General features: G+C 39.5%; 1 protein-coding gene across 2 annotated transcripts in view; it reads right to left on the reverse strand.

The window, feature by feature from the left end:
- Positions 1–3,694: 3,694 nt before the first annotated feature.
- pdxdc1 (pyridoxal-dependent decarboxylase domain containing 1) overlaps positions 3,695–21,078 on the reverse strand; it is a 36,897-nt gene continuing 19,513 nt past the window's right edge. For both annotated transcript variants that reach the window (XM_063471070.1, XM_063471069.1), the window contains exons 14-23: positions 19,533–19,593; positions 18,555–18,613; positions 13,423–13,528; positions 12,801–12,975; positions 10,745–10,863; positions 10,517–10,638; positions 9,037–9,129; positions 7,724–7,820; positions 7,225–7,323; positions 3,695–5,833 (exon numbers count right to left, since the gene is read on the reverse strand). In XM_063471070.1, the coding sequence (XP_063327140.1) occupies positions 5,562–5,833; positions 7,225–7,323; positions 7,724–7,820; positions 9,037–9,129; positions 10,517–10,638; positions 10,745–10,863; positions 12,801–12,975; positions 13,423–13,528; positions 18,555–18,613; positions 19,533–19,593 (1,203 nt within the window). In that variant the 3' untranslated portion in view covers positions 3,695–5,561. The remainder of the gene's footprint in view (positions 5,834–7,224; positions 7,324–7,723; positions 7,821–9,036; positions 9,130–10,516; positions 10,639–10,744; positions 10,864–12,800; positions 12,976–13,422; positions 13,529–18,554; positions 18,614–19,532; positions 19,594–21,078) is intronic.

Raw genomic sequence — 21,078 nt, forward strand, 5'->3', positions numbered from 1 at the left:
CACTGTGCTATTAGTTACACTACAAGCAAAAGTTGTCTACACAGATGTTCAACCTTTGCTCTTTGGCTAAAGTCACCAAAGTGAATATCACCAACAGACTGTCTAAGATAATCTCTGAAGTTAAAGGCATCTGTCAGAAGGTTATCTGAAGGTCAATCAATAAAGACTGTTAAGACTGCTACAAAACGTTTTGCTATATTGTGATATCTGCTAAAGCAGGTCTCAAAGGTCAACTCGGCAGGGTTTTTTTTTTTATTAATTAATTAATTTTTGTGTAGGTTTTTTGAACTAACAGCAGCAGAGTAACATTCTAAAAAGGGCTCAATATATGGAGTTGCTGCAGAGACTCCAGGGGAGGTGGTTTGAAAAGTATGCTCTATAAAGCACTATGTTGTATTTCACATTCAAAGAAAATTGCCTTAACTGTTCTTCCTTCACTCAGAATGCACCTCTCCACTACATTTTTTGTGCAGTCTTGTTGACTGCCACCACAGTGGGAGAGTGGGGTAGAAGAAGGTTCCTGGTTTTACACCACGACAGTGAGATTTCTAAGGAGCACTTGAATGTTCTCCTAGCAGATAAAATGCTGTATGTATGTATGTTTAAAATGTGGCTTGAAGTCTAACGTGCTTAGAGTGATCAGTATCTTGCAGCACAATCAGTGGTGTTCAGTATCTTGCAGCACAATCAGTGGTGTTCAGAGGCAGGTGTTCGTTGGGTTTCTTGGACACCATAAAGCAGATCTGTAAATCTCCTTTATGGTGTCATCATGGACAGAATTCCATGATGAAGAAAGTTGAAAGGGTAAGATCTTTTGAGAAATAATGTTTTGAGTTACTTGTTGCTATGTAAAAAAGCAGAACCTATGTTTGCATAAAATAATGATGTGGTCTCATGTTTCCTAAAAAGAATGCCAATTTTAAACAGGTTTGAGCTTTATCTCAATCCATTTAAATGAACTTTGGCCCAGAGAGGATCGTGGCATTTTCACATATGACTTTTTCTTTGCATGACTAAGACTTTTAATCTGCATTTGTGCATGGCACAGCAAACTGTGTTCACAAACCCAGGCAGTCATTTCTATGTGGTTCCCCTGTTTAGCTCATTTCCTGTTTTATTTTAGTCATTTCTATTCCTTGTGCATTGCCATGAGTCTTGCTTCCTTTTGAGTTTTGTCTCTTCTGTTGTGATTTTGTTCAGCCGTGTCTTGTTTTTCCCAGCTGTCTCCACTTCCCTAATCACCTTTTTGTGTATATATAGTCGCTGTCTCTTTTTGTCCCTTGTCAGAGTATCAGTCCTCCACGCACTTTATATTGTGTGGTAAAGACCTTACAGTTATACCAAGGAAACCCCAATAATCAGATGGCCCCAAATGAGCAAGCACTTGGTGACAGTGGGAAGGAAAAACTACAGGAAGAAATCTTCAGCAGAACCAGGCTCAGGGAGGGGCAGCTGTCTGCCGGGGGTGAGGAGAGGGAGATGGGACAAAAAGAAACAATTTGGAAGACATTAATAATAACCAATTATTCAATTCAGAGTGGTATATAAAGACAGAAAACTTTTTTTAAGAAGCTGACCCTTTGGAGGAGCTCATCTCGGTGTGGTTCCAGTTTAACTCAGGAGCGGTCTGTTTATGGGGTGAATGTGATCTGACTTCACTTTGAACCAACCAACATTGCAAGTCTGAGCTGAAAAAAAACTTGTGGCAATGTACTATAGATATGAAAAGGTCTGTATGGGCTAGCAATTAGCTGTAAAATGAATGGAAATTCTCCATGTTCTCCAGAACACAGAACCGTATTCCTGACAGAAGCAAAAGAGTAGGTTTACAAGTTGTTAGTGAGACTTGGTTTGATGTATTGTTGCCCCTGGCCCAATGCACTTTTGCCCAATGAGTGGACTGAACATTCTCATGTGGTTTGTAGTGACACATTGTGGTTGGCTTCCAGTTCACCTGGATTCTCTGTGCGAAAAGAAACCAAATCACAGGAAAAAGCTTATATGTTTACAAACTCATCAACTGATTCGGACCAGCGTAAACAAGAGACAAGGCTGAGGTGGTCTGGACATGTATCGAGGATGGAGAGTAAATAGAGTGAACTAATGTTGAGTATGGAGTTGCCAGGCATGAGGAAAAGCAGAAAACCACAGAGAACATTCATGGATATAATGAAGGATGACATGTAGATTGTTGTTGTAACAGAGTAGGAAGATGGAGGCAGATGATCTGCTTTGGCAACCTCTAAAGGTAGCACCTGAAAGAAGATGAACATCTGCCCGTCTTTATGTCTGAGAAACTCGGCCTCTCTAAGATTTTTTTCATAATACCCAGTCATGTTACTGACATGCTGCCAATTAACTGAATTAGTTCCAAAATTATCCTCCAACTGTTTTTAGCATCACTTAGGCCTAGATTAGGCTGTATACAAATGGCTGTAGAATCAAGTAGCCATTCCTGTTATTGTTATTTGAAATCTGCAGTCTGAGGTGCGTAGCTGTCACATTGCAATGTAAATTCTTTTGGCCCAGCAGAGTATGATAAAAAAGAGCTACACACATCTTCACAGACCCTCACGCTCACTGATAATTTATGTCACCCAGACCTGAGCGGATTTTCTGGTGCAGAACATATAATCCCAGTTTTTATTTGCTTTTCCAGACTTTTGTACCCTTGTCTCATCGCTTGGAGTGATGATAAATCAGTCCAAAGTATTTCTGAGCGATCACTTACAAAGAATTTGAAGATGGGTGTGGAGTAGTACAGTTAGCTCTAGAAGGACTCTTGTAGAGCTCCAGTGAGCCATAGACGTTTTACTTTACCTCTTATTAATTTCATTCTCTTTCTTCTTTTCATTGACTTTAACTTATTACTCTGTCTGTGACACAGTTAAGACTCGGGTTGAGTTACAAATGATCATGAATCATTAACATGACTGCTGTGTTTAATGATCAACTCCCAACTGAACAAAGAAAGACTAAAAATCAGACAGTTAATCAGAAATTACCCGAACGCTGGATATGTGGTGACAGACGTTACAAAGAAAGAATTTCTGTGCTCAAAAACACCAACAAGAACAAACGAAAAACATTCCAAACACATCTAACATCCAGACGGTGATGTAATCACACCAAGTTATTCAAGACTTTTTTCAATATAGAAAGTTGTTAACTTATTTTTGCATTAGAATTGTAACAAAAAACCCAAAACAAAAACAATAAAATTAATCTTCATTTCATTTAAATGCAAACAGCAGAACAATAATGATCTAAAGTATAAGTGCAATTAGTTTTTAATCTTCATTCCAACCATTCTTTACTCTTTACAGTAAACCTTCCACCAGCACCGGGCTCAAAACATCCAGCTAAATTTAGGGTTTTGACTTTTGTTCTTGCAGAGGCAAAACCACCATGTCACGTTTGCCAGTGATTTATGTCGTTTTATATTGGTAGGGTTGAAGATTAGTGTTGTGACATTTGCTAAATTTCTGTTTCAATAAAGCATCAATAGTGCATCTACCATAAACCTTAAATTATTTTTGTACAATTCATTTAAAAACGTGTCCCCAAAGTAATAGCTGGAAAAATAACCATTTCCTCTCCTGTCACCTAATTTTAATAATAAAATAATAAAACACAAAACCTCTTCATAAATGATTATTTGAGGCGCTACTTTAGAGTCAAGGAAAACAATCCATTTTGTAAGTAATAGAAAATGCATACAGCTGTTTTTTTTTTTTTTTGCCCCTCTTTCTTTCTCCCTTTTCTTTTCCCCTGTCCCGTATCTAGCAAGTAAAAATAAAAAAATAAAATAAAATAAACAATAAAAGGTAAATCAAATGGACCATTACGGCAAGGCTGGGATGGTCCATTTGGTAAAGTAAATCCGTTGGGCATCTTTCTTCGCCTTTAGACAATAATTCTGATGGCAAAAAGAGCCAAACGGGACAGGTTTAAAAAAAAAAGAAAAAAAAAAGAAAATGCATACAGTATGTTCACGTAGCCTGTAAGTAAGAGTAAGACATAAGATACAGGCAACCGGTGAAACTGAAAAAACAAAGCACCCTAACCCCGATTGTCCCTCTGATATAGTACTTACATTTTAAGGATAATATTTTGGAGAGAAGAGTATTCTCCCTCATACAGTGAATACCTGAGGCAAAGCTTCTCTGTGGCAGAAGCCCACTTTTTGCTCAGGTTCCATTATTGTGTAAAAAGTAGTTTTCTAGTGTAGTGTTCACACTTTTGCTTGGCAAGTGAAAGTTTGCTGGTTCAATTCCAGCTGGATACACATATACCCTTTGAGACTGAGTCAGGAAAGGCATCTGGCATAAATCGCTCTGTAGCAACCCCTTGTGGTAAGAGAAGAGTCAAAAGTACATTTTGTGAATAAAAACGGGAACATGTCACATGTCCCATAATCAGATTCTGCTTCACACAGCTCTGGCTAATGTGCACTGTGTTTGTTAATAGGGGAAATGTTTTTATAGAAAAGATTGTTTATTGCTGTCAAATTCAAATTGACTCTTACTGTTGTATGTTAACGCACACATGAAGAGAATGTTTGAAGGCAATATATCAGTTGGTATTTTACATATGCATATCATGCATATCATTTGCTTCAACCATTCACAGTAAGGGGGTCAAAACTAACTTTAAGCTGCTTGATTTCCAGAGTTCTAATAAATATTTTATTTGAAATCTGAAAAGAAATCTATAATATGGCTGCTCCTCTGCTCTGTAATCCAACACCAGATGAATCAGCTGACAGAAACTCCAGCCCATCCCCCGTTTGATAGAAAAATCTACACTAAAACGTTATAATCAACTGACAGGTAGCACTGATGACTGCCTCAGCTGATCATAATTCAATGCACCTACATCTGATGGAAAACATTCAACAGTCATTTTGAATTTGATGACAGCAACATAACTTGGAATTTGGCACAGGTTCATACTGAGTAGCATCCCAGCTTCTTTTAACAATCTGTAAATGTCTGGGAAACGAGGAGGCTTGACCTTTGGGAGACGAGAGCTGCCCTATTCTTGTCTGAAAGAAGAGTATCTGCTCAACAGTCCTGGGGTTGTCTTTGCTGTATTTTCTGTTTGTTCTGAACTGTTTGGAATGCTAGCCACAGAGATATTCTCAAATTGCTCCATAATTTTAGAATAAAGCTGTTTTTTGCAGATTGGTGAACCTCTGTCCATGTTTACTTCAGAGAAACTTTGTCAATCTAAGAAGCTCTTTTCATACCCAGTCATGCTACTGAATTGTTGCCAGTTAATTACTGCAGTTGCAAGTTGTCCTGCTTTGTGTCACTTTTCCAGACTTTTGTTGCCCTACTTGAGACACGTTGCTGCCATTACATTTAAAATGAGCTAGCATCTTTCTTAAAATGATATATTCTCAGTTCAAACATTTGACATGTTTTCTGTGTTCTGAGTTTGAGATTTGCAAATCATTGCATTCTGTTTTTATTTATATTTTACACAGTAACTTTTTTTAAAGCATCTTTTAGGCTGGTTGCTCTAAGATGGTTAGAAAACCTGCAGAAACAGTCATCCTATCTTGTGCTCCCTTCTGCCTCTTGGCCTTCAGGGTGCATCTCTTCTGAGGCTTCCAAGTCATCGATCTCAGAAGACGACTTCAGGTTTTTCTCTGGTACCAAATCGCCTGAGGTGTGATGTGGTGTCTCTGGTGTAGGTGCAGAGATCGGAGGGTTGATGCTGCTGCCGATCCCAGTAGGATTTTCCTCCTGGAATGATGCCTCAGCCTGTGTGAAGCTGGTTTCAGTGAAATCTGTGCTCGCGCCTGCACGTCGAAATAACTTCTGACCTGTGGCACAAGGCAAGTGTGACGTACAACACAAATCAGTACCTGCTGATTTCATGAAAACACTAAACTGGTCAAGATATAAAGCTGTAAGCTCTCTAACGATGAAACGTAGATCTTTCAAAGAGAAGAAGCTATTCTTTAAGAGAGAAATGGACTAAATATGCTGAGACCAAATGCAAAGTACTAATGGGGTCCATGAAATCATGGTCATGTGGATTTACTTTTCGAGGTGAAACTTTGAAAAACAAATGAAAGCATTCAGTGACAAAAATATAAACCAAAATAATAGAAACAACAAAGATTACCATGACATGCAAACTTGTGGGTTTGCTCATCAAAATGCTCTCAGAATGAAAAAGTCATCTTGTATCTATTTTTATCCAGACGGTGTTGTGCAGCTTTCAGCGCCTCTGCTTCCTCAAAGTCCTTTTTCCGACTCTTGTACTTGTGCCTCTGCTATGCTTTCTGGATGTTCTCCGCTGTGTCCAAATGGTGACATAGGAGACATGAATTTGTATATCATGTTGGACAAAGCTTGTGATGGTATGGCTGTTTAATGCACTAAGCTGGTGTGCAATGCCATGAAGAGGGTAAAACATCCTCTTCTTCTTGCCTCTTGAAAGTCGGTAAAGTGTTCTCCCTCAGACACACCAGCATGTTTATAGACCTCTCTATGTACAGTCTGACACTGAGATGATTTCATGGGAAAACAACCCTGTGAATGTCACAAATAACTAAAAAAAGCTTTTCTGAAACCCAGCTCTGTATGTTTACTCTCTATGCAAGTGGTCAGAAATGGGTTTCCAGGAATCTGAAAATTGCACCTGACCTGGAAGTAATCCAGATGCACACGCACACAACCTTGAAATAGAGACGGTCCATATTTAAGTTTTAATAGGCAATGTCTCTAAACTTTGTTACACCTTGTATTGGCAAGAAGACCAATAACACACTCAAACAGGACCTATTCTTTTCCACCTCCACAGACTGTAGAGTAGCTTTGTATGATTGAAAAGAATCATTTTTATCTTACACTGCTAGCTCCACACAGAGGACGAAGCAAGGCCTGGTTTTAGCACCTTCTTTCTTTAAGTGAACTTTCTTCTAAATTACTGCCTCTGCAAACAGACTCGAACATCACAGGGGTGAGGCTCCTGGATCTGAAACTTGGCGTCTGGAGAGTCTGAAGCTGAACTTTAGTGATGATTTATGCATAGTCAAATAAGGACAAGCAGAATAGGTTACCTTACACTTGAGCAAGAAAGCTGACAACTGGAAATGATAAGTTAATTATTATGTGGTGGTTAGTCTAGACATATTGCACAAAGTGCTTTTATTGGCGATCTGCTTTTACCAGAGCGAGTGTGAGTGAAAGGCAGGAACTAGCTTACCTGGCAGTTTCTTTGATGAAGAAATGGGAGTGTCCTGCAGGGATGGCCTGTCAGCTTGGGCTTTGGTGGAGTAAGTCACTTCTGTGGAATCCAGAGAACCTAAAAACACCCAAGTCATTAACCAACTCAATGCCTGTATGTTACACATACTGTAGATTTGCTATATTTAAACTCAATTAGTTTTTATGTGAAATCAGTGACTCAAATGCTCGAAGGAACTGGAACAGGAATAACTGCTGACAGAATACATCGATTAAAACAGCAAGTCAAAGAAACGTGGCGGGTGTTAGCAAATTAAATTCAAGCTGTAAAGTTTTTAAAACAGAAAATGTAAATCTCTCAAAAGCTCTTCTTCTAAATTCAGTCTGAAACTAAGAAACATTCAATGAAGAACCTGAGAACAAAGTATTCCACTTTACCTACATAAACGTGTGGTTGAAACAAGAATAGCTTTGTGGGTGACACAGAATGAGTCTGTCCTAACAGAGAAATGCTCTACCTGCTGCAAGACTGAATGTCCGTCCCTTTATGGAGCTTTGGATCGGAGAGAACCAGTTTAACACAGAGCCAACCACAGGAAGCTGTCTCAGCATTCCCTAGAATACACAGCAGGAGTTACCATTCATCATTTCAACACACAACTCAGTCTAGGCACACTCCCATTTATTCATCTGTACTGGAACACACAGTGAAGCAGCGAGCAAATTTTTCAAAAGTGGATACAAGCACCAAAACTTGTGCTTTTCTCTCTGAAGCTATTAATCTGAAGACAAAAAGAAAGCTGCTACTTCCAACACAGGGAACATTTAATTCCAACCGTTGGATAGAGACTGAATGGAGTTCAGAGCTGATTGTCTCGATTTCTGTTTTTTTTCCTTTGGGAGGCTCTTGACAAGTTTTTAAGTAATACTTTTTTGTTTTAAATAGTAAAACTGCAAAAAAAAACCAAAGCAAAATTAAAAACATCACAGGTACAAATTTTAGTGACCATTAAGTTATGTATGGGCAACATGGGTTGAACTTGACATGTGAAACAAATGCAAACGGAAAATTCAACATCGCTTTCACATTTCTTTAACTGCGTCCATTCCCATGAGTTTAATGGGAATAGTGATTGGACTTTGTCTCTGTGTACCTGCAAGTTGATGCATCTTTCCAAATCTCAGCGGAGACTTGATATCGGCCACACAGTGTAAAGGCATCCAGCACATAGAAACTTGTGGTTTTATTTTAATTGGTTTCCCAGTGAAATAAATGGTACTGATTATTCTGAGGTTCCTGACAAACTTAAAATTGAGAGCTTTTTGCCTTATTGGAACAACTAAACAAACACTATTTGTTCCCATCTTTGCCGTTTGGAGGAAAGTGGAATTTACATTTTAATATATAGGTGTTATCACAGTTGATGGATTACCCTTTTAACCCCTTGGTGATGTGGACATTCATGGGAAATGCCTAGAGTAGTAACATGCCCTACACCCATCTTGGTTGAAATAAAAGGCACTGCTTCTTCACTTTACCCCTGTTTTCAGATTAATGTAAGCAGTTACACTAACACATTCACCTTATAGGTGAAGGATCCACAGACCGAGAACAGGAGGAGACAAAAAACATCTCTATGTTTGAAGCTTATCATTCATTTCAGACCCTGAAAGTCAGCTTACGCTGGGCTCACCAGTTTTGGTACTTGTATCCACTTGTGAATGATTTAACCTCTGATCTTAAGTTACCTACTCCACTACAAACATGCGCACACGCGTGCACGCACATACACGCGCGCACACACACACACGCGCGCACATACACACACACCTCCTCCATGAGTTTCTCCTCGTTAGCCTTTTGCAGCTGCAGCTCTGCCTCCAGGATGCCTTTCCTCACCACCTCTGTCATGTTCTGCAGCACCTAAGCAGAAAAGAATCACTGCTTTATAAACGTAAATGTAATTAATGAAGAATCAGCCAAACCTGGAGTACAACTCGTACCAGCTATTTTGACATGTTGTTATAAAAGTATTAGCAATGAATGACCATTCATAAATTCCAGATGACAGTTTCCCTAGGCAACAATCTTATTAACTTTGAATGTAGCTCTAACTTAAGTAAATTAATTTTTGAATTCTTGGATATTTATTTTATATCACATCAGCCTAAACTGTCTAGGATAAGGTTGGGCGATATGTAAAATTTTTCCAACTGACATTCATCAGTCCAATAAATGATGATAGGGTACATTCATGCAGGTGACTTTCTGATGGGCGGAGCAATGTAATCATGCACAGAGTGATTTGCGTGTTTAGAACACAGAACAAGTCCAAACATTGAGGAACTAGCTGCCAAAAAATACAAAGTCACCAATTTGGGATTTCTTTGGTTTTAAACCAGATGAAAGAGGTAAACCCAAGGATGTAAGGCGTGTGCCACTTTGGTACAGTTGGATATAAAATTTGACAACGAAAAAAGCCTGCACCTGCTGCATTATATGCACTATTAATATCTATGAAGGGAGATGAAAAATACTGATGAAGAATAGAGATGGAGTGTTGTCAGAACACTGGTTAAGTTTATTAAATTCACTCAGTTAAGTGATTTCTCATATATGCTAATCTGTGCAGATGGTAAGAGCACACAAGCTAGTTTACCCTCAAAGACCAGAGGTCTATTCACACATGCATGAAAAAAGCTGCTGGCTTCTCAGCTTGCCCAGCTGAAATCATTGTTAACAGGAGACAGACAAAAGAAGTGCAGCTTTCAGTGACAACAGCCAAGAAGATGGCAGTAATGTAAAGGATGGATGCAAACAGGCGAGGGTTTCGTGAAACCGCTTTCTCAGATCAAAAGCAAGAGATCACTTTATTTCAGTGAATTTGTCACTTTTTAGATTTGTCACTTCATTAAGTCAAGTATCATTAGCCAAATGCTCCTTCAGTTCCCAAAAGCAAACAAGTAGAGAGTTACAACAGAGATAAAAATGGTTCAGATTTTTTCAAATCTATTAAAATCAGTGAACAAAAAGTAAAGCAAATAAAAAGATATAACACTGCTATAACTTCAGATATAAAATAAGGCAGAAATATCAGAGACGTTTAGATGGTTAGTCAGTTTGTGCTAGTTGACAAACAATAGTGTGCTACCTTATAGCTAGCTGCAGAGCTATGGTTACGCTAATGTAAACAGATTAGCAGCTTTGGCAACAATATAGCAACGACTGAATCAGAACTGGGAACAAGTTATTACCTGCAAACGCCATCTAAAGATTTTCAAACGTTCTGCAAACTGAAAGCAGGACTTACCTTCCCGCTCTCCTCTATGTCCCTGCCCAGGGCAGCTATTGTATCCACCAGGTCTGACACATCAACATCATCTGTCACCATTCCCACAAAAATGCAGCCCTGCTCTGTCACGAACTCAGGGCCTGAGGAATGAAACAAACAGAAACAGAGGAAAGAACAACAGAAATGTTTAAAACACTGTTTTGTTTTGTTTTTCCAAAAGCCTCTCAGATAAGTAGAGGTACCCACCAGTGGAAAACAGGATGTCAGTGTCAAGCTCTTGCAGTTTCTTGAGTAGCTCAGTGTTAATTTTCTCCTGCTCCTGCTTCTTCCTGTCCTCATCCATTCCATTAGCCTGCATCTCATACCTGAACATCACAGCATCAATCACATCCACAAGTGTGAAAACTACTGAAAACAAACAGATCTTGTGACAATTTGAGAATACTGCTAAAGACCAAAAGACAGAAATTAAATATGCAACATTGACAGTTTCTCTTAGAGTGATGATAATTTAACTAATTAAACAGATAAAGGCTTTAGTTATGTGACACTGAGCTTCCTTCCTTCTCATGTCTGCTATGCTAGTGCTATGGAACAACAGCAAATTAGGACATAATAAGATGAAGGAATTTTAATAAATATGGTTGTCTGGCTTCATCCATCGATATCCATTGATCAGTGCAAAGAACTGCCTCACCACAGAGTTCCTTGGGCTCGATGCTCGGCTTTCTGCCTTGATGGCAATAGACCTTAACTGCATACATGTGTCCCTTTCTTTACTAAGTCCAGTCAGAGTGTGACCAACTTTGGCAGACTAATATCACTGACTTTAATTGATTTTAACATTAGCTATTTGCTTCTTTATCAGTATCGAGATTTGTAACAGCTGATTAAGGAAAATTTGAAAAAAAAGTGGAAATGGAAGAACACCCCTTATCCATGTCATGAGTGTTGATATTGCATGGTTTTCCCACCGAGGGCACTCTGCAACTTCACTGTTGGCAGTACAGCTCTTTGGATTGGCACAAACACTACAACCAATCTGAGCAGAGTCGGGGGGAGTGTAAAAAAAAGAAATAACTACACACAACAAATGTATTTACTTTGTGTGTCTGAAAGCAAAAAAAGACAATATATCACCAAACATCAGTATTGTATTGGAACGGGTCTTACAAATGCTGTATCAGCCAGTCTCTACAAGTCATTAAATTACGGTTGTGGACTTCAGTCAAGTTCCTACAAGCACTAACAAATCATCTCACCTTGTCACTTACTAGTCAATGGAAACTGATCCATGTATAAAATAACAAACATGTGCACTGTCTTGATACAACTAAGACATACAGGCTGTGAAAACGTTTTTCTAGATTTCTCATTTTTTTGTGTATTTGTCATACTTACATGTTTCAGATCAATAAAAAGATGTTCATATCAATGAATCAATGATAACTTGAGTTAATACAAAATGCAGTTTTTAAATGATGGTTTCAATTATTAAACAAAAGAATCCAAATCTACTTGGCCTTCTGTGAAAAAATAACTGCCTCCTGAACCTGATAACTGGTTGTCAGGTTTTTGACGTCCTGGATAAGACGTCGATGCACTCGTGGGATGATTCACACGATGTGTTGTTTTTTTGAGATTTTAGTCTTTTCACACAGGGCAAGGGAAATCATCATTTAAAAACGATATTTTGTATTTACTCAGGTTATCTTTCTCTAATATAATCATTTAAATATATTATATTTAAGTGCTTTTTATATAGCACTGTATAAATCATTTTACATCTTTGTTTTGATCCTTTACATTACCCATTTCCAAAATAAAATGTATACACTTATATATCATAAATAATAATGTACTATCGGCTTGTCAATACCCAATTCATGCAGGACACTCATGTGCAGAAAGGGCTTCCTACTTTCCATTACAGTAAAAAGACTGTGCTATATATGCCAATGATTTTATTCTGTATAATGGCTTGTGCATCCAATTGCAACAGTTTCTAGATGGGAAGATTTGTAAAAGAAAACACACACAGGCACACACAAGCAATTACTATAAGAAATCAACTTTAACAGATAAACAGAAACAAAAAATTGTCTACATTTCTTCAAATTTATATTAATGTGAACATGATATGAGGATGCAGGTAACAACAGTACAGTACTTCAAAGCCAAAACTAATGAGGGTTCCAGTACAGTTCAGACAAAGACACTATTATTACTACTACTACTAATTAATAAATATGCAAATAACATATTTAGTAAAGAACTTCATGTAAGCTGCATGCACCCTTACCGGACAACTCCCAGTCCAGGCCAGGCGAACTCGTTTATGTATCTGAGTGAGGGTGAACGTTTGTGTGTTTCCTCTCTGAAGTCTTCTCTGAGGGACATTGTGGAGCTCATTACAAATACCAGCTCTGTCATTTTCTCCACAATGGACTCAACATCCTCTTCCCGGGTCCCCAGAACTGGAAGGGAATGAGAAGTGTGAGTTGCATGTCTCCTAACTACTCAGGTGGTAGTTATCTGCTGATCGAACAGTCAGTGAATCGAGCCCTACCCGATAAAAAGTGTTTAGGCATAGATAAAAGCATTGCATAAATATGTATTGTGTGTCACATGTTATGCTGCATGTGACATCATTCATCATGACTGGTTTGGTGGTGGGTCGGTGATGATCTGGGGAGGCACAGACTTCTACAGGATAGCAACGGCAGCCTGAACACCAACTATTACTATTGAAATGTCCTTTTCATCAAATGATGTGGCATCCTTGGTACCCAGCCTGCATTTATCCCCCATTGAGATCTGATGTGCTCTCTAATTGTTCTTTTTTCCCCCCCTTTCCTTATTGAAGTGTATATTGTATATAAGTAAGAGCAGAAAGTTGTGACGTGAACACGAGTTCATGTTACCTGCAGCTGTCAGGAGGGGACTGAAGCGTACACAGGTGCCCTCGTCTTCAAGCTCCACCACATCTATTCCACTGGTGGGAACAAGTTCAGCCAGCTCTTCACCCAGCTACCCCAACAGAAAAAAAAATAGAAAAAATACATACATATAATTCAGTTTGCTGAAGAAACAAAAAGGACAAGGGACCTTTGGGAAAAGGTTCAGTTTAGACAAGTTCACAATTTAAACAATGTAAACTGCTACAAAGACAAAATATCAAATGTAGAAACTGAAAAATCTTTTTCTTTTAAAAAAATGTTGCTAGATAGTATTGCATATAAAACAAAAAATGGCTGCAGCTCTAAAATTAGAAACATCCTGTCTCAGAGTGACGCTGAAAAACTAGTTCATGCATTTATTACTTTTAGGCTGGACTACTGTAATTCATTATTACTGGGCTGTCCTAACCTAAACCCCTGAAAAGCCTTCAAAATGCTGCTGTACTGTCAGGGACTAGAAACAGAGCAGATTTCACCCATTTTGGCTGCTGGCTGAAAGTGAAGGTGGTTCTTGGAGTATGTAAAAGTAGATTGGGGTTTTTTCAGGACCCTCTTCTGTGGAAGCAGCTCCCAGTTTGGATTTAGGAGACCATGTTTACTTTTAAGATTAGGCTTAAACTGTTTGTTCTTGATAAAGCTTATAGTTAGTGCTGGATCATGTATCCTCACTTATTTATGCTCCAGTAGACTTAGGCTGCTGGGGACTTCCTGTGTCGCAGCAGATGGCTGTCCCTCCCTGAGCCTGGCTCTGCTTGGGATTTCATACTGTTAAAATCCAGTTTTTTCATTCCCAGTGTCAACAAGTGTTTGCCAATAGGGGCTCTTCTGACTTTTGGGGTTTTCTCTGTACTATTGTAAGGTCTTTACACTGCAATATGAAGCACCTTCAGGGGACTGTTGCCTGGTCTGATCAGTTTTAACTGTAAAATCACAAAAGATCGTGAGTAACTTGATCCTTGGCATCACTGATTGAGGCTGATGGTATAAATACATTATAATAGTGTGTCAGGCATTTTTTGGCATGCTTTGATTACCAATGGGAGGCACAGTGGTGGCGTGTCCTCAAATCTCTCAGTGACCTTTCTGTGCGTTTCCTCTGTGCCTCCACAGGTTCCTTTGGCTTCCGTCCACCAGAGGTGGGAATTAACAAAGTACAAATACTTTGTTGCTGTACTTAAGTAAAGTTTTCAGGTATCTGTACTTACATGAGTAGTTTTTTTCTGACCACATTTTACTTTTGCTCCCTACATTTTTAAACAAATATCAGTACTTTCTACTCCGTAAAACAGACTCTTACTTTTGGGACCAGGCTGACCATGACGACAATCTTACAGCGCTCTTTAAGCGACTATCAGAGCTCTGAATCGAGAGAAGTGTGAATTTAATAAAACAAAACTTGAGTTTTTTGGTTTCATCTTCTCCGCAGGTGGCGTTTCAGCAGATCCTAAAAGGTTTGCAGCAGTTCAACGCGCTCCCAACCCAAAAACACCTGCTGACATCAAAAGTCTCCTTGGCATGGCCAATTACTGCTCGAGGTTCATCAAGGACTTCTCATCAACCTCTGAGCCACTGCGCAGGCTCACACACAAGGACACCCCTTGGACCTGGGGTCAGGACCAAGAAACTGCGTTGCAGGCACTCAAGGTCAGTCTCACAAGCGACACGACGATGTCCTACTTCTATCCCAGCAGACTGACTGAACTGATTGTTGATGCTAGCCCAGTAGGACTGGGCGCCATTCTCTGTCAAAAAGATGAAAAGGGGATGAAGCACATTATTGCATATGCAAGCAGAGCACTGAGTGATGTGGAAAGGAGATACTCGCAAACTGAGAAAGAAGCACTCGCCATTGTGTGGAGTTGTGAACATTTCCATTTATACGTTTATGGACATCCATTCACACTGGTGACTGATCACAAGGCACTCGGAATCATCTGGAATAACCCAAGATCAAAACCACCTGCCAGAATAGAAAGATGGGGACTGAGACTTCAGCCATATAACTTCAGAGTGGAATACAGAAAAGGTGCTGATAATCCAGCTGACTTTATGTCACGTCATCCAGTGCCAACACAGGAGAATGAAAGTGCTCGTGCATGTAAGGTTGCAGAAAAGTACGTCAATTTCTTCTCTTATCACTCCACCCCAAAAGCCATGACACTTCAGGAGATAAAAACAGAGACTCTGAAAGACCAGGTTCTGCAGGAAGTCATCGGTCGCATCAGGAACAACATGTGGCATCTAACAGATAAATCCCAGCATGCTGACGTTTTGAAATCATTCAAACATGTTCAAAGACTTCATACTCAGAGGCACGAGGATAGTTATTCCAACTGTCCTACAAGAAAGAGCAATACAACTGGCACACGAAGGGCACCAGGGTATCGTCAAGACCAAAGCGCTGCTACGTACCAAAGTATGGTTCCCAGAGATCGATCGGAAAGCAGAATCTGCAGTTCAAAACTGTCTGCCATGCCAAGCTAACACACCTGTCACACACACCGACCCTCTGCAGATGTCACCATTACCCGAAACGCCCTGGCACAGTGTCAGTGTAGATTTTTATGGACCGCTTCCTATGGGGGAATACCTGCTTGTCATCACAGACGAGTATTCTCGCTATCCAGTCGTTGAAAGTGTACGCTCAACATCAGCATCTTCTGTTATCCCAGTTATTGACAAAGTGTTCTCCATGTTTGGAATCCCATGGACAGTAAAAACTGACAATGGTCCTCCTTTCAACAGTGAGGCGTTCTCACAGTTTGCGGACTACCTGGGATTTCATCATCGCAAAATCACACCTTGTTGGCCTCAGGCGAATGCCATTGCTGAGAGATTTATGAGAACCCTAGGCAAAGCACTGAGAGTTGCCGAGCCACAGGGCACACCATGGAAACAGCAACTAAACATCTTTCTTTGTGAGTACAGATCTACACCTTATAGCACAACGGCGAGCTCAGCAGCTGAAATATTGTTTCAACGCCAGCTATACACCAAACTCCCCTTCTTCAACACCACTCCACGGAAGTGTTCAGATGCTGAAGTGAGAGCGAGGGATGATAGTGCAAAGATCAAGATGAAGGTGATCGCAGATGCAACCCGTCACGCCAGACCACACTCACTAACTCTGGGTGACACAGTGTGCATCGCCAACCCAAGCACAACAAATTATCCACACCATACAATGCAAAACCCTACAAAGTGACCAAGGTTAAGGCTTCTGAAATTACAGCTACAAGGGATGGACACTTGATTGTCAGGAATGCATCATTCTTCAAGAAAATCAGACATGGACTTGAAGATGCCCCACCTGTACGGCATGTCGACCTTAACAGACAAGCCCAGATACCCAGTCCGATCTCACAGATGCGTACCTATGCATCTGTCTGATTACATCAGATCTAACACTTGAATATCTGAGTGACCAGTTAAAGGTTACGCTGTGTGAACATGTTTGATGTTCCTGAATCTAGCACTGTAACCTGTATTCTAGTGTTGAATGTTGATAGTGCTTAGTCAGAGATCTGTGCAAATGCAGTACTGTTCAATTGATGTTTAGGTGTAGAGAAGCTTAAGTAATAAGGACGTTCAGTAAATTTATCAGGCTTGTTTGTCATAGGTTTAGATTAGTAATTCACCTCACTGAGTACCTAAGTTTGTTTAAAAAAAAGAGGAGGTGATTGTGATGTTTACAGATATTTTATTTTGAAAAGGTCGAATGTAAGGCGGAAGGAAGTTAGTAGAAAAAAGAACAAAAAAACGTTAGAGGAACAAGTTAGCGCTGCAGACTGTGTTGCAGCTGCAAGCCTGAGAATTAAAGAATGGAGCTGAGAAATACTGAAGGTGTCATCATTAATGCTTGAAGCATGCAAACATTACAACACTGAATTCCACCTTGATACCAACTTTATACTATCTAGAAAAAAGCCATCATAAACAGTGCAGTGTCAGTGTAATGGATCTGCCAGGACAACTCATGAAACATCTGCTGATATGTTGTTGAATTAAGTCGTGAACATCCACAAAGAGCACAGACTAATCTACTGGAGCTCACAATAGAAATGATTGTTAGTAATGATTCTTTTCCCCACACTGAGCCATTACAACCAGTTTTAGGGTTCCCCCAGTTCCTAATTCCACTTTAACCCCTGACTCTGTAAAGGCAAAGTGACCCTCTACAGTGCAGCAACAGAAAATAATATATTTTTGAAGTTAATATAGGACAAGGTTCAGTTAGCTTTGCACAAATAGAAACCTCCCCCAAAGAGCTACTTTCTGACTTTGAGTATATTTCACACCCAGTACTTTTTTACTTTTACTTAAGTAAAGAAGTTCAATCACTACTTCAGTTTTTACTGGAGTAGTTTTTAACAGTAGTATTTGTACTTCTCCTTAAGTACAGAATGTCTTTACTGTTGCCACCTCTGCCTTCCACAGTTCTGGAATGTTCTGGAGATTGTAAATTGACTGTGGATGTGAAGTAGATACAGTGCTCAAAGTGTGTAGCACTATATGAATATGTGGTTAAAATGTGACTTGTAGGTAAGACAACTGAGCATTGTTTAAATGCACAGTTGTAGTCAATATGGGTGTTGCCAAATTTGAGCGCTTCAGTGCTCGGGTAGAGTAGAAAAGTCCTACGTAAGAACCAGTCCATTTGCTCTTTACCATTTGTCCATCTGTTGATGACCACAGTGTATCCATAGTCTTATGGGTTGTGTCAAATCATCTGAAATTGGTTTCAAATATATCAATGAGTCCACTGTACTGAGATGACCTCCATAAATAGAACACATCTGGGACGTGTGATCATAGATGTGCATCAGAAAAGGCTGCAACAACTGTGTGATGTCGAGAACTCTGAGGAATCATCTTGTTCAATTTCATTCACAAAGATTTAAGGAACCAGGGGTCCAACCCAGTAATAGCAAAGTGTTCAGTGAGTGCATGATGGACACAACATTTCCATGTCACCGTTCACATTTTCTGTTTTAACTGATGTTTTAGACACTTACATGGAATAGTAGATTGGAGCAGCTTTGACTAGCATAGACGCAAATGTGCAAGCTACATGTTAAAAAAAGAAAAACACTCACCCATCTGTTGAAGGCATCAAGGACCTCTTTTTCTCCAGCACAGAAACTCTCACTGGATGCTAAACACACAATACAGAAGGAAGTGAGATCGATATCTGTGTATGGTGATCTTATTGTTCGGATGTCACATCTCAGTCATTTTCATTTTGATAGTTGATTCTTTGCAAGAGCAACAATGCATGTAAAGACTGTATGCTTCGAAGGAGGGAAACTTTGTTCTATTTTTTTAAGTGGTGTTGAGCAGGCTTTCACAGTTTTCCTTTGGCCATCAGCACCTTGTTTAATCTAATTCACACCTTTGAATACCAGACTTCAAAAAGTCAGGGAACTATTCCTGAAGATCAATTACAGACATTACAAAATAGCGAGAGAGTTATAGAGAGTTCTGTTTTGCCTTATTTAGTGTATTTCTATGTTTTTCTATATTTTGAACTGTTATAATAAATTGCTCCAACTACTTCCTAATTGGCTATCAAAATATAAAGAAATAAGAAGAGGTGGGTCAAGACGTTTTACAGTATCGCAAGTTCAAGAGTTACATAGCTTTGTAGTTTATTAAAACAGAGGGCAACATTTTGGAGGACAGAGGAAGATTGGTGCAGCAGGTCTACACCAGCAAGTAGAAGAAATGATGACGAAACGTCCCATTCCAAGAAATGACAGTCCGTTCATCATCCTCAAACTTTTCAACACCTTAATATCTTTGCTAATGGGAGGTGAACTAAATTTTTTTTTTAAATCACAATTTCCATACCACATTGCACATTCACATCCTCCATAGATGACCTTGAAAAGCCTGTTGATTGATAGAGTGTAGCTTTCAAACACGGGCTGCTCAAGTCATTGGCTGGCAATATTTGCCTTACTGTGCTCAAGTTTCATAATTATTCAGCTGTCTTAAATACTGTCTTATCTTATCCTTAGTCTTTAATAAAACTTCTGATTTATTTTTGCATTTTGAGAGCATGGAAGTCTTACCAGTACTTTCTTCTTGGTTAAATTTGAATAGCACCACAGGAGAGTCTGATTCATCCTCAACCTGTAGGACAAACAAAGATACAGATCAGGCATCCTTACTCACATCGTAACTTTTTAACATGGAGAAACAGTTAACATAAAATGAAAGGGTGCAGTGTAAACACATATTTAAGCATCAACGCTTGGTGTCCATGGTTTCTGAATATATTATGTCTGTGATAATGGATGGACATAGAGGTTCTGTATTACTTATCAAGTTTCTCTGTATGGTGGTGGTAAAGTGAGTCCTTGTCTCACAGTATGAAGCAGCCAAATCAAAGCTCCAGCTTAGAGGATTTAGCTGGTCAAATAAACTGGCCACTAAACGAACACTTTGACCAATAAAGAACTGGTTAAATGTTTGTTTAACTTGATGCCAGCTAGTTTTAACTGGAAACATGATGCCATCATGAATGGATGTATACTAAACCAATGAATAAAAAAAAAAATAAGATGGACTGAAACACTCAGCTTTTAGTGTTTGCTGACAGCTTGGTCCAAAAAAGCAGTTTATATGCAAAACATCCTGAGGAGATGTTTTGCATATAAATGCATTGGCTCCCTTTAGATCAGCAGTCCCCAACCTTTTTTGCACCACGGACCGGCTTAATGTCAGGCAATATTTTCACGGACCGGCCTTTAAGGTGCCGCGGATAAATACAACAAAATAAAATGATAGGACCAAGACGAAAACTGTGGTATTTTGTAAATCTAGTAATAAACGTCAATTCACTGTGTAATTGTGTAACTTTATTAGCAGCGTCCTCCTAAAAATGCACCAACAACATTGAGGGTAACATCCTCCTCTGCCCCTTAATGCTCTCTGGTCGCTATGGTAACGCGCAAATATTTCTTTCAAAATAAGACACACAACGACAACACGGGAAAAGACCCAGGGAAACCGAGTTAATGAACACCCAAGCCTCAATTCTTGCGGCCCGGTATCAAACAACTCATGGACCGGTACCGGTCCGTGGCCTGGGGGTCGGGGACCACTGCTTCAGGGCAACTGGTTCTAATGAGAACTTAATCAGTTCCCTGCAGGTCAAGTAGAACCAATGGCTCATGGTTGCCATCAAATGATCAATATAGAACTCCGAGCATTTACATTGCTCCAATATCACTGTAAAACCGTTTTTTAAAAGTCTGAACTGCGCAGCTGGACAAAGCAGTTCTGAGAATATAACACTACATGCGTGTTTAATGTTAGAGACAAGCTTAGCGGACTAGCCAGAGTTCAATTAAACAGACAGCTGATCTCAGCGAATCAGCATGTGGTACATGTCATCTTTTGCTAAAACACAAAGACAGTGACATTCAGTTGATAGGTTAAGGCAAGCTCATGCCTGGGAACTGAACTGAAATGAAGGTTACTGTTTCTGCTTTTGATGTGAGGGTCATAATTAGTTCAAATATGCTTGGGTTGTTAAAGACACATTGTTCTTTCATCCAAGTGAAATTTCAAGGCATGGGTGAACCCCTTCAATCTGGCAGAACTGGCCATTCA

Source organism: Pelmatolapia mariae, linkage group LG4, assembly GCF_036321145.2.
Source record: "Pelmatolapia mariae isolate MD_Pm_ZW linkage group LG4, Pm_UMD_F_2, whole genome shotgun sequence".
Lineage (NCBI taxonomy): Eukaryota > Metazoa > Chordata > Actinopteri > Cichliformes > Cichlidae > Pelmatolapia > Pelmatolapia mariae.